Source organism: Anopheles coustani, chromosome X (assembly GCF_943734705.1).
Source record: "Anopheles coustani chromosome X, idAnoCousDA_361_x.2, whole genome shotgun sequence".
Classification (NCBI taxonomy): domain Eukaryota; kingdom Metazoa; phylum Arthropoda; class Insecta; order Diptera; family Culicidae; genus Anopheles; species Anopheles coustani.
In genome coordinates, this window is record NC_071290.1 from 13,533,293 (window position 1) to 13,547,467 (window position 14,175).

General features: G+C 44.8%; 1 protein-coding gene across 1 annotated transcript in view; it reads left to right on the forward strand.

Annotated features, from left to right (window-relative positions):
• Nucleotides 1-14,175, forward strand: part of LOC131269312 (uncharacterized) — a 229,508-nt gene that overhangs the window by 31,136 nt on the left and 184,197 nt on the right. Inside the window, exon 2 of the mRNA XM_058271663.1 lies at nucleotides 13,673-13,723. Coding sequence (XP_058127646.1) covers nucleotides 13,673-13,723 — 51 coding nt within the window. The remainder of the gene's footprint in view (nucleotides 1-13,672; nucleotides 13,724-14,175) is intronic.

A 14,175-nucleotide genomic window follows, 5' to 3' on the forward strand; every position in this document is an offset into this window, starting at 1 on the left:
GGCGGCATTTTGCTGCAGAGGAAATCGGCGAAACCTTGCGATGCGCCAAATTGGGTCCTTCCGGAGGCTGCAGACGGTGACTTTGCAGCAGTCACGCACCGTGTCACCCGCGGGAGGGAAGGAGAGGGGGGGTGGAACGACGTGCTTTGCCTTGCAAGGAATGCTCACACACTACCGTACACAAACACACAAGCGGGTGCTTCTACAGTCTGCGAAGCCGAGCCGGGTGCCTTCTGATTGTGTTACAATGTTTCCGCGTACCTTCGAGGCGCTCAAATCCACTCCCCACAGACACACGCACATTACCTCACCACGCATGTGTGTTTTTTTTACGGTTCAACTATTTTCGTTTCGGCAATACGTTCTATAATTTCCACGCTGCTTTTTCCACCTGGCCCTCGGGGAGAGGAGTTGGATGTGCTTTCGGTTTACGCCAGCAAAGACGCAGCACTTGATGATGCTGCTGCTGTGTACGTGTACGCAAAGGGGAGGGGTAGGAGAGTCGGTGGGAAAGATGGGATGTCAACAAATTGATATGTAAAGTAGGGGATAAACGAGAGTAGGAAAAACCGGGTCTTCGGGTACAAAAATAACCAAACCTGCAGCCGAGTTTGTGTGGCATGGCTAATCCCTCCACCCCCCCCCCCCCTACCCTTTCCACCCCCTCACTACCGGAAACCCTTACCGCTTTTCCTTTTACCTTTCACGGGTGGGGTTTTTCCACCGCATGGTAAGGGCTGGAAGGTGTCTGTTAGCAGAATATTCTTTACGAGCGGACGTTGCCGGATGCTCATTTTCCAGCGTGCGTGCAGGAATGTGTGTGTGTGTGTGTTTGTGCGTGTAAATGTGTATCTCCTTTATTGCTCTCTCCCTCTGGCTTTTGCGCGAAACTCACAAGGGAAGGCGTGTAAGACGTAGAAATTCAAGCAAATCGTTGCCGTTACTGTATTTTTCGAGCGAACAAAATCGAATCAATCTTTTCTAAAATCATCTAGAAAGTTTTTCAAGCCTTTTTACTGTTTATAAACTATAACTGAACTGTGCAAAGGCTGTTATGTTTTTCAACGATGACATGCGTTTAAAGTTCTTGTTAGATTCTTCTAACATATCGTTGCTTGATTTAAAAAAAAGTTCTGATCGTCTTACATGATGTCAGGTATATTCTTGTACAAAAACAAACAAAAAATATTTAAAAATACTTATCCGGGTTTGCATGTTAGTTTTTTAATTGAATGGTTTGCTTTTTTAGTTAAATGACCAAATATGTTTAGCAAGAATATCAATTCGACCAAATTTAAATGTTTTTCATAACCATCGCTCTTTTCTCTTAAATTATAAAGAATGCAACATCAAACAGGACATATTTTACTTGTTTATCCTGGAAAGCGTTTAGTTTTTAAAAGGTGTTCTATTTAGTTTGAGCACCTTATCAGTTATCACTTGTTCTTTTTTTTATATTTGCGTTACAGAAATACCAATTATAGAATTGACTTTACCATGTTTGGATAAAAACAAGTGGTAGCTTTGGTTATTTTTCAATATACCTAAATAAACCATTATTGACGAGAGGTTTTATTATCATGAAATTTTTCTATTAATATCCGGAATATCTTAAAGAATATGTGTTATTTTAATCGTACCTTGACTGCTTTAGTTTAAATAGAATTCATCGGGAAATGCTCTGTAAGCGTGTGGTGAAAGTACAAGTATAGTTGAGTTCTAAAATGATTCATGATGTTTTTCGGGGGCGCTTTTTGTAAAATTTATTTTTTCATCTTAATCTGGAACATTTTTATCTCTTATTATAGAATGGATGGAAATAACTAAAAACGCTTTTAATGGCTTGTTCAAACATAGTAATATGTTAGAAACATATGTCCAAATGTATATCCTGCAGCCTTACAGTTGGACGAAAAAAGTGTCGCAAAATATATTAGACAAAGTATTTATTATTTTTATTTAACGTTGTCTACCATTTGCATTCCGATTTCGATTCAATTGTTAGGATACCTTTGAGTGTATGTTCCTCATCGCTTAAAAGCATCGGTTTGGAGCCAATGATTGTAATCTTCAAATGCAAAGATTCGCTTTTCAGAAGGGAAGAAAACAACCGAGGCACGCGAGCGCCAAAAGTCTTCCAATTTTGACAGATTACCGCCTCCAAGCCACTCCGTTCCGGTAAAGCCTTCCGTGGCATAAACCACGGCATTAGCTCCCGTCTCGGGAGTTTTCCGCGGAACGAGCAGCTTTTCCCGCGAATGCGTGCGATTCGTTCCATTTTCAATCACCGAACAAGCGATTAGAACGAACCGGCGAAAGTGCGTAATTTTCCGGTTTAAAAAAAAAAATTCGCACGAAAGCACATGGCCCCTCTTTTCCGGGCGGGTTGGGGAACCATTTGCGTTTCTCAAGTCGGCTTTAATTACATTACTATCGGACCATCTGCAACATCATTTGCCAGCCGTGTTTTGCCCTTCACTTTGATTATTTAATTTCTTCGCTTATCGCTTTTGAGCGCGAGAAATGGTCGTGGATTCTTTTTTTTTTGCGCCTAGATTTGATTATTCAATTTCAGAGGTTCCGGTGTACGGAATTTTTACCAGGGCCCTCGGTTCTCGGGAAAACAAACCCACGGCGGAGAGGTATATCAGGCCAGTCTCAGATAAGAAGCTTTTCCATCGCCGCAGCACATTTTTTTTTCAATCGCGAAATAAAGAAGAACCGGTTGAAATAAAAATATAACAACTCGAGCTCCAATTCCAGCTGGGGTTTTCTTCCTCAGTATATCACCTTTCTCCACCCCCCCCCCTTTTCCCAAAACCCACCCCCAACGGTTACTCGTCGGGAAATGTATACAGTGCAACCCTTCGGTTTTATTTTCGTCATCATTCGCCGAACCGAAACATACAAAAAAAAAAAAAACGGGAAAAGGATATAAATGTATCCCAGCAGCAACAGCGAGAGAAAAAATCCCAAGCAAAACCGGGCAAAAAGTGAAACAGAACCGGAGTCAGTGAAAGTCACGCTACTTATGTTAATGGTTCTTTTTAGAATTCCTACGCTTTACCGTGATTAAAGTAGTGCGGCAAAGCGTTTGGATTCTGAAACGAAACATTAATCATCACCAGCAGCCAGCGTGGGGGGGAGGGTACTGTGTGCCTATGGTAACGGGTGTTGCCAAGGAGTACGTCGTCCGGATCACGCACCCTCTCCAACCCCTACGTCACGATACAGCAGGGTCTTGCCCTCTGAGCTCAAGCTCCCCGGGTTCGGTGCTATCTTTCTTGGTATATTATTTTCCTATTCGTTTTGCGTGCGGTCTGTTTTTTTTCCTCCCCCACCTCCCCCCACAACGTCAGAGGAATCGCTTATGCATGTTACGCATGCACGAGTGTTCGAGTGTGTGTGTGTGTGTGTGAGAGAAAAATGATACACGTGGGGCGCTTGAACGGGTTCCTTCGCTTAACGACCTCCGCTCTGGGTGGAATTCGACGTGCAAACGTGAGGGGAAGCCACCCCGAACAACTACCCAACCTCACCCCCCTCTCCCCCCCCCCCCCCCCCCCCCCCCACTAACCCACTCGCTGTGCGGGATGGAGGAAACGTTCGCCGATGATAAATGATGCCGACTTACGCGAAACAGACGAGGTTTGCAAGGGAGATTTCTTACGCCGTGCACTCTCAAGTCAAGTGGGTGACATACGTTGTGTGAAGGAGGGGGAGTGGAGGGGGGTGGGGGGGAATACAGGGTTTGTTTTGAATGAAGCTCGTGGTACTGAAGTTTACTTAATAATGTTTTATTAATTCTGAGTTTAAGGAACAAAAATAATCGAGTATTGCTCACACCCCAAAATTTCACCAGTTAAACAACTAACGCTCAAGAAATGGCTGCTACGGGGTGCGTCTGGTGGTGAGCTAATTTCGGGAAAAACCCCCCTGACTTCCGCCGGCCAGCCTGCAGTGGGGTTGGTGGGCTCCACTTTTGGGAAAATCGCGAACAAAGGAGCAACAGCAAGACGTGGTTCAACGTCCCGTAGATGGCGTCGAGAGGCGCTTCCCTGGGCGTGTTTTGTTCTGCACCCGGTTGACTTTCCCAACCCCTCCCAACCGTTTTTCCCAACGCGAAAATCTGGCGTACCTTGGACAAACGTCCGTTCCGTTGGCTCGTGTCCTTTTTGCCCACCCACACACGGACACACAGCCACATTGGGAGGTGTCTCTCCGTCAAATCCGAGCACCGTTGCTTGCCTTCCTCCCCTTACCGCCGCACCCCGTACCCCAAAGCGACCAAAGGGACGTTGTGCTCGGCATGGCGAAATATGTTTTCGACCGGTTTTCGCTGATTTATGCATAAACTGGAAACCCATGTCCTGAAAATGGAAATTGGATGGACAAACACTCACCCATACACCCACCCACACACACATACCTTTTCTATCTGACTGGCAAACCCGGCGGACAACACGACATGTTGCAAGAAATAACGAGATTCGATAAGCTCGGACCATCAACATTTTTCCTCTCCCAGGCACACGCTCACACGTTTGGCCATCGCGCACTCCCCCCTTCCCTCCGGAGGCGCATCTTTCACCCCCCCCCCCCCTCCCCTCCCCCTCTCCCAACCCCCGTGGCTCGACGTTGGAAAATGTGAAAATGGGAAAGAAAATATTTGCTCAAATGAAGCTTCAGAAGCCCGAACCGGCGGGGGGTGGGGGTAGGAGGGAGGGGGTTGGTTGGTGCCTGGAATCGCATCCGAAAAACTTTAAGCACATCCCAATCCACCGATATACCCATCCCCCCCCCCCCACCCTAACCATTCTACACAATTTAAACCGTTACTCTCGCTGCAAAGGGTGGGTTGGGGGAAGTTTGGGTGGGGGTGGAGGAGATGGGTGCAAATCCGTTTATGGTTTGATTTGCTTATTCACTTGCGAAAAACCGGGACGACATTCAGGCAGTGCCAGTACCTCCCCCCCCATCCTCCTCTCCCCCGCCTCCTCCTCCTGCTGGGACACATTTTCATTTGATTTGTTGCAAACGAACGGATTGTGCGCTTTTCCGTTGAGATGGTCGACAGAGAACGAAAGAAGGAAAAACGAAACCCCCCTCCTCACACCTCACCTCCCCGATAAATAACACAATTTCACACCGGACCAGATGACCAATGTGTATTTACGTACGTGTCTGTGTGTGTGTGTGTGTGTGTTTGTGTGCGCATCGGGAGCGAGAAAAGGATAGGAAAAGGTGAGAGTTTTGAATATTTGAAGGATGAATTAATTGGCGCAAATCGAGTGACATATGCAAATTGCAAAAGCAGCATCAGCAGCAGTTTCAGGGACAAAGTTTTCCCCCCCACTCCCAAGCGGATAGGGAGCTGTATTTTTTTTCCATTTGTGTGTGTGTGTGTCAGCACCTGCAGCGTTACGCGATGCAAAAGAGCGATGCTTGGGATGCAGGGATTTCCCGTACCCGGCTTTCCCGGGACACACCGGCAGGGTTGGTCTTCTCTCTCAACCCCCCCCCCCCCCCTCCCTCTTTTCCCCACCAGCTTTGTCTTCCGTTCTCCACCGAGTCCGGGGGATACTTTGCTCGCTAAAACGAAAATCAACAAAAATGTTATCCAAATACCCCACGCCGTGCGCGAATCGCCGACTGTCGGGAGGTTTCTTGCCCCTTTTCTCTTCCCCCGCCCTTCCCTTCACCTCTTCACCTCTTCACCAGCAAACCAAAACCCCATGGTGATGTTCAAAAAAAAAATAAAACGCTTCGTAAACATGATTGGAACCTGGTTGAAGGTTCGTCGCTTCCGCCTCACCGAGGGCCCGGATCGATGGCGGGTATTATTATTGTTCTTCCTCTGCACAGCAAGGGGGAGCGGGAGGAGAGGGTTTGAGCTTGGGCTGACACCGTTTCAGGCCGCTCTTGTTATATTTTAAAAAGTTTTTATGCATTCACCTTCCCGGATGTCGCAAAATATGAATCGGACAGAGATAAACGATAGAAGATCAGTAATGAAAGATTGTGCTAGCAATACCCGCATTTTTCGCTCCCAGATTATGACTGTGCGTTGGCGATCCCGTTCTGGCACACTTGAACAGATAGCGTGCTGGTCTCCTTCAGCAGCTCCCCCGGGAGAGCGCTGTGTGACATTCAGAGATCGCATGTTGTGTTCTCTCGCAGCAGTGCAGTAGAACGAGAGTACTTCTTCAGTACTCATAGCAAACGTTAAAACAGAATGCAGTCCTACTCTTACTCCTTGATAACTGGTACTCGGACATCGCGATCCTGATCACAGCAAAGCAAAACGAGTTGCGTCAGATCCTGCAGTAACAGGCAGTGTATTTCTACTCCTTCCTTAAGTTTGATAATGAATTATAACACTCCGACTCAACTAACTTAATGACAATTTTCATATAAAAGAATCATTCCTGTTTTCTCTGTTCATGTAATACGTAAAAGTATAAAATAAATTAAATGAAAAAATAAATTTTCAAAACAAAAGTTTTTCCCTAAACGTACTAAAAAATAAAAAATAATATATGTTAAATGACATATGCATTTATGTATCAGTTTTTCGTTTTTGTCGTTATTCGCATAGCATCGTAGATGGCGATCGAACTGAGAGCAATCTCGATGTAATGCGAATAACGATAAAGACGAAAAATTGATACATAAATGCATATGTCATTTAACATATATTATTTTTTATTTTTTAGTACGTTTAGGGAAAAACTTTTGTTTTGAAAATTTATTTTTTCATTTAATTTATTTTGACATGCAGAACGAACGCTCACGAGCTGCACGTGTGCAGAATAATGCCCGACACTACTCCTCCCCTCTCTCCCACCCTCTTCAAGGCACGACAGTACGGAAAACGTCACCCGGGGACGGCCGGGTAACTCGGCAGATTTTTCCCGCCCCGGTTTTGTAATTTTCAACCCCGCGGCCGAAATCTTGCTCCAAACCAGTGAGCTTATGGAAGCTCCTATTTATCCACTCCCGAGGGCATTGTCTTCCGCGCTTGGTATGTGTGTGTGTGTGATGCTTTGTGCTGGATGTGGAAAATTCTAACGGCAACCAACCTGGGGTTGGGGAAAAGCAAGCAAAAGACAAAAAGGCGTCACCCGGAAAAATGGAAAGTATGATGTGCATAATCCTTCAAAATTAATGTTTACCAGGCCCGCCTTACGTCGTGGACCGGGTGTACGGGTGGAGGAGGCCGGGGGCTTTCACCCTAACCCATTTCCCCTTTTAACGGGAGGAGAAAAAAAAATAGAAGGAAACGCATGGGAACTGAAACAAAGGATAATTAACCATGAACCGGGAGGCACAATGTTTGCCGATCGGAACCGGCAGTGCGGGGTTTTCGGTGCGTATGTATGTGTGGGAGGAAAGGGTTTTAAAAGCTAGTATTCTCCGCTTTGAGCCGCATTTGAACTGAATAGAAAATCATCGATCGAAGGGAAGAAAAACAGTGATACAGGGTTTCGATCCATATAATGGAATGTTTCAATAGGTAGAGAGAACATTTAAAAAGCATAGGGGATATTTTCAACCGGGTGAGAGAACTTTGCACTCATATAGGGGAATGTGTCAGACAGCTAGGGGAATCGTGCAAATCTACCGGGGAGCTTTGCAACCGGTTAGGGGAGCGAGCTGCTAACTTCACAAAACTCTTCATTTTTAATGCCAAGGAAATATGCTTATAGAAAAACCTATAAGTTGTTTTTCAACTAAAATAGAACAATATTCTCCGATTTTTCAGCTTTTCAATCATACCAAATTCGTTGCTTGACAAGCGGGTGTAAACTAGTGGATGCAAAAATCGAAGATACAAATTTTAATTAAATTAATAGACGAGTAAAACTACACAGTAATTAATTTACTTTTCTTGCGTAAACGAACAGGGGTGGATCAAAGTAAACAAACAAATTACAACAAACGAGGACTTTTGTGAGGTTGACAACTTGCTCCCCTTACCGGTTGCAAAGCTTCCCGGTGAGTTTGCACGATTCCCCTAGCCGTCTTAAACATTCCCCTATATGATTGTAAAGTTCTCTCAACAGGTTGAAAATATCCCCTATGCTTTTGAAATGTTCTCTCTACCAATTGAAACATTCCATTATATAAATCGAAACCCTGTAAAGGTCAAACAATCACCTTCAACCAAAGGTCTTTCGACTTGTACAAGCGTCATGCGGTCATTTGCGTACGCGCCGCGTTTTATTTGGCGCCATTGGCATCGATTTGGCAACTTCAATAACCCCTTTTTTTGCCCGAAAACTGAAGCCAAACAATGCGCCTCTTTGTGGTTGTGGCTTGAACATAACCTGGTAAAGGAGCGTGCGGCGCAAATAAAAACCTCGTTTGACGGATGCCTTTACGCGTCTCCCAGCAGTAGCTTTTTGATCGCCATTTGTGTGTGTGTGTGTATGTGTGTTTGTGTAACGTTGTTTGAGCGGAGGTCTGCTCCTGCGAAAAACGAACGTTACTGGAGAGTGGACTTCAGGTTTGCCTTTCTTCCGTCCATCGTTTTACATGTGTGTACATATATGTGTCTGTGTATATGTATGTACCGAACGACATTACGAGTGCCAGCGTTGGTTAGATAATTACGTTAATCACTCCCGGTAAAGTGAGCCTAATTTCCAAAAACCAATAGACTGACTTTCCGAAACCCATTTCCATCGAAGGGGGAGTGGACGTGTGGAGTTATGCAAAACCACCCGCTCAAACAACCACCCTCCCAACATTCCCTCCCTCCTCCCTCCCACCGAGTTTAGGCAAAAATACGTCCGATTTCAACTTCTACAGCGGCCAAATGCAACCGATGGAGGCGCCTGGTGGTTGCTATATTTATTTGCGCAAACGTAAATCAACCGACGCGGCCTGAAGTTGGCCGGGTTTTATTTCGCTTTCATTTTATTTGCAATGTAATTGTGTTTACGCCCGCCCGCAACCTCCACGCGGGATATGGCGTTGGCGTGGTGATTAAAAAAAAAAACGAGGCATGCTATAAAATTACACCCACCCACATATAAGAACCGGGGGTGGTGGTTGAAAGCATACCGACACGGCAGTGGGTAAACAATTAAATAAATAATAAAAGATGTACTTTTGTGCAAATGATCTCTGAGTTTGAGCTTCTACCACAATCCATACCCCCTCCGCTTGTTATAACGCTTTCCGTTGTTACTGGCAATTTGGTTTATGACACTCATCTCCCACCCCACTGTGGAGGCTCGTGGTGGGTGGTGGAATATTTAAACATTACAGCATCCCTTCTGCGTGTGTGTGTGTGTGAGCATGCTGGGCCAGTTAAGCGAACATAAACATATATTACGCGCGCAGTCAGATGGGAACTAAATCGAGCGAAATCAATCTGCCTGGTTATGGTGGGGGGAGCGGGCAGGGTGCAAACCTGCTGGACATGCGGCGAAACGGGGGGTTCTGCGGTGGTTGTGCACGTTGTCAACTGTCAGTCTCGATAATATTGACGAGCCGGTGCGGTTTGCGGACCGTGCATTACCACCGTTCGGCTGAGCCGATTATGGTCCGGATAATAATTGAAGCGGATGGGAAATAAGCTCCCTGGTCGGTGGGTGGGTAACGATCCCACGCCGAGCGGGGGGAGGGACGGTTGGCACATTGCCATAGCATTAAACCGTTCGTTCGAGGTCCTTTACGGCGAGGATGGGTGGTGTAATTTAAATCTACACTTTAAAACAACCATCAGTTCCGAAACCGAGGAGTGGGCTTTAACCCTGATCCAAGGGGTTCGGTACAACACCTTCAAACCGCTCTCGAAACATCTCTGCAAATACGAGAGGCAGTACGGTGTGTGCGTAAGCTTAGGACGCCATCGAGCGTCTCGGTTAAGTGCGGACGACAGGGCGCATGCATCCTGACAGCATCTGCCTGGTCTTACTGTGCGCCCTTTTCCCAGCCTGCAAGTGCCACACCATCACCCGACCCGATTGCGATTACAATGTCGAGAGCCCCGGTGTACGGGAATGAATGTGACATGACGTGTACACATGTCGGGTGTCAGACGGAAAGTCGACGGCTCCGTTTCCCACGGCGGGCCGCTTTTCCCGGGCGCAAAGGCACAGTCACGCAGTGCATGCCCTCTACCCCCTTCTCGTGACTTCCTGTTGCAGCTGCGAAGAAATTTTCCAGAACGCACATGACCTACCCTCGTAGGAAGACGTCCATTTTCGGAACGACAATGCTCTTGCCCGGATCCCAATCGAAGGAAGTAGAACGCATCGTCACAGTGCAGGGGAGGTTGTGGCAGGGGAGGTTCCAAAGGGTTCTCACTCTGGTGTCGAAGAATGAAGTGGAGCGTGAGCTCTAGTGGATGCAGCGGATGGTTTACACTTTTGGAGGCCTTTAGCAAAATGAAAATAAATGGGACCAAAGTGAAATAAACCACCCTTTTTGTTACAATTCATTGGTATTTCATTTATATAAATAAATACCATTTAAAATTATGAATTTGTATCTAATGATTTAAAAAACAAACATGTATATTAACACACTATTTTAGGTAGGATTAAATCAACAGATGTTTCATCAATATACACAGAAACGGGTTAAGCGTTCTTAGGGTCCCCAAGCAGCTTAAATTTGAAGCAATTGTTTTTCAATTTACTTGTATGATGCGAAATCATCAATAACTACCGAATAAAATGCATTATATCACTTTTCATTAAGTAAATTATTAACCAATTCATGTTTTACTTTTTTTATCAGAAAGCTCGTCAGTTGATTTACAACCGAGAAAGTCTTTTTTATCAAATGTTTAAAATCTAGGGTAATACATGTTTTCCCTTTTTTTGTATGTTTTGAAATGTGCAGGACAGTACTTTTCCTTATATTTAAACTTTTCTGAAAATAGTACTGTTTTATATGAAAGTTTTAAACTGATTATTTATCACGTTGACTGCCAAGCGTTTTGAGCACACTCTTCTAGTACAACCTTTTTAATAAAATTTGTTTATAACATTTGGTAAACCTACGGTTTTCGTAAGCCAAGCATAGACTTAGTTTCCTGAGGAACTTGTCTTTAATATTACTATAGTTTTCATGTTGCATTTTCGTTTATTTATGGGTTAAAAACTTTTTAGAAGTAATTGTTGCTGTCACCCAATGTTGAGTGACGTGGCAGTCAACGTGTTTAATAGACGTTAGAGACTCATTTTTTTTATTTTAACCCCAATAAAACACGAGAAGGCGACTTTTGGACACGTTTTTTTCATCAAAACTCAATTATCCATTCCTCTCTGCAATCATTTGTTTATGAGGAAACTTGTGTGGACGAACCTTTAATCACACGAACCAATAATAAACATTTAGTTTTGCTTTTCAATTTTTTTCGGGTGCGCTTATTGAATATTGTTGATGTATCAACTTCGTCTAGAAGAGTACTTTTCGTTTATTTCAATGTTTGAAAGTATCTTTTAATGTACAGAACAAGTAATCTATATCCGAGTTACTTTGCTTGTGGACATCGTTATTCGTTTGAGAATCTGTTTTCTTCGCCGTGTTACTTATTTCTTTTATATCGTAGCTTGATTTTGTCACTCTTTTGTCTTTGCTTCAATATAAAAGACATTGTAACATTCCATGGTGACAAAACCACTTGATTAGTTTGAATGCAGCCTTTTCTACTGTCATATTTTTGGTTCACTTGTTCCATACCAACCCGTCGGCTGCCTACTCAAACGGGCAACATCCCATTTTCAACCTTTATCTGGTTGTTTTGTGATTGGGCTTTTTCCCTCATTCATGAAGATTTCGGTCGTTTGCAAGATGAACAGTGTTGAGGTGAGTTTTCGTTAAACAGCTGTGGCACAATATAGCACTCGATTGCAAACCCGGTTAACAATACCGTACCAGTATTTTTTTGGGCCGTTCGAGCCAAAGCAACAGAGCGTGTGAGAGGGAGAGAAAACAATACAGCACGTCCGTGCGAAAGCATTTCCGAGGACGCAAAGTTCGTTCCCAGCTGGAGTGGAGTGGTTGGCAATTTAATATTTTAATTATAAGCTGCATTATGCCCGTCTTCGGGTCAACAGCAACTTCGCCAGCCTCGCGAGAACGTTCTTTGCTGGTGGTTGGTTTTTAACCCTTAGTCATCCTCCCCCCCCCCCCTCCCCTTCCTTCCTACACCCCGGCCCCCCTTTCTTTCCCTACAGTTTCACACAGAAAAACAAACAGTTTGGTCTACTTTAATGAACAATTTGAACAACAAAGCGTTTCACGAAAGCCTTAGCACCTCGACGCAAGCAATGAAAGCAAGTAGAATAGTGGCGAGGCTGAGGGAAACCAAACGGCTTTCGGATAAGTTCGAGCGCAAAAACTAAAACACGCCGAGACGAACCGAAGCGCGCCTTCGTGAAATATTCAATACCGAAACTGTCCTTTGAAAACAGCTGGTTTTGTTTTGTGCATGTCGTTTTCGAACCCTCTCAGGATGGATAAAAAGTTTGCGTGTGTGTGCGGGTATCTGTTTTATTTTCATCTCCTCCGGAACGGAACGGTTTTTGCTTACGGTACGGGGTTCTTTTTTCCCCCACGAATACCAAACAATTATTACCCGACGATGGTTCATTTTTCACACTCCACCAGCGGAAGGCATCCTGTAATATTAAACACTCCCTGCACAACAACAGCTTCTAGTAGCTCCGGGTTTTAACCCACCCTCCCAGTAACTGCCTGAAGTGTTGTGCAAAAGAAAAGAGAAACTTTTCACCACCAATAATTCCTCGGCGAAACGCGCGCTGCCTTTCCTGGTGCTGCAGAAATGGCTGCAATTTAATCGCAATTATGCTGTCGTTGTTAGCATGACGCGTAACCATTATGCCTTTCTTTGTTAGCCCGCTGCCGGTTGTGCTTTGTCCCACGGAAGGCGAGTGGTTCGCGTCGGTCTTGGTAACAAACTCCAGTACCGACATTCCAGTAGAAAATTTGATTTGCTGCTTTATCGAGGTAGGAAAGAGCCCGGTCAGCTTCAGCACATACCATTCGGGTTGGGAAATGTGGCGTAGAACCGTTGGAGGCAGGAAGAAAATTACAAACCCCTCCTAGCCACCACCCTCCAAAGGGGACGTTTGACATAACGAGTTGATTATTTGGAAGTGGCCAGAAGTTGAAGAACGAAAAACGAATGGGGGAGAAAAAAAAGGCATTGCGCTGCTGGCAGATAAATGTTTCCCAGCAGCTGAGCTCAAATTAATTAAGCCGAGAGTCGAGACACCCGGAACGCACGGGAAACGCTCATGCGTGTCAACCGGCAATGCCAGTTGAATCGATTCCGGGTCGTGGCAACAGCCGGTGTTGATGCCTACTTTCTGCCCGCTTCGAGGATAGCCGAATTTGAACGATCGTACTGCGATTAGAAACCACGAGCGAAAGGGTGATGTGCCTTGGCATTCTATTATCCAGAAGAACCCAGACCGACACTATAAACACACTTGGCTCCGCTCGGGGAAAGGGAGCTGTTCATATTTTAATTAAAATCTCATCCTAGGGAGAATCTAGGGAGCTGTAAAAACAGCGCAGTCTATCGAGCGTGCGGTGATGGAAGTGGTGTCATTTTTTCGCAAATGTCCTACATATATCCAACGCTAATCGATCCTTACTCTGTTTGTGTTTTCTCTCTTTCCAGAAGCTGACTACACGCTAGACGATTCATTTTGGAATGAAGAAAGCCCAGTTGGTAAGTGTTCGACACTCTGGCGAGGAGCGTAGCGTAGGCAGCTGGAACAAGCGATCTGGTTGGAGAACGTGAAGCGACTCACTTTTATGGAACACTCCTGATGTGGCTCTATTCTTTATATGCGACTTTATAGGAGTTTTAAATCCAACGCCACGTTTTCATGTTCAAACGGTGAGGTGTGTCTTCTGGCAAGATTAACTCATATGAACTGATCACTCAAAATTTATTCGATTTGGTTAATTCGACTCACATGATTCATGCGTTGTTCATTTGAAGTTTAATGAATCTCTAACTCGATGCAAAGATTAATTCAGTGAGTAGTGGCTGATGAATCTTTTAGCGAGATTCATTCATATGACATCTTCAATGAAAAAAGATTCATTCGGATTGATTCATGAATCTTTGAGAATTCAAATCTCAATCGAAGAATCTTTCGAAACATTCATGAATCT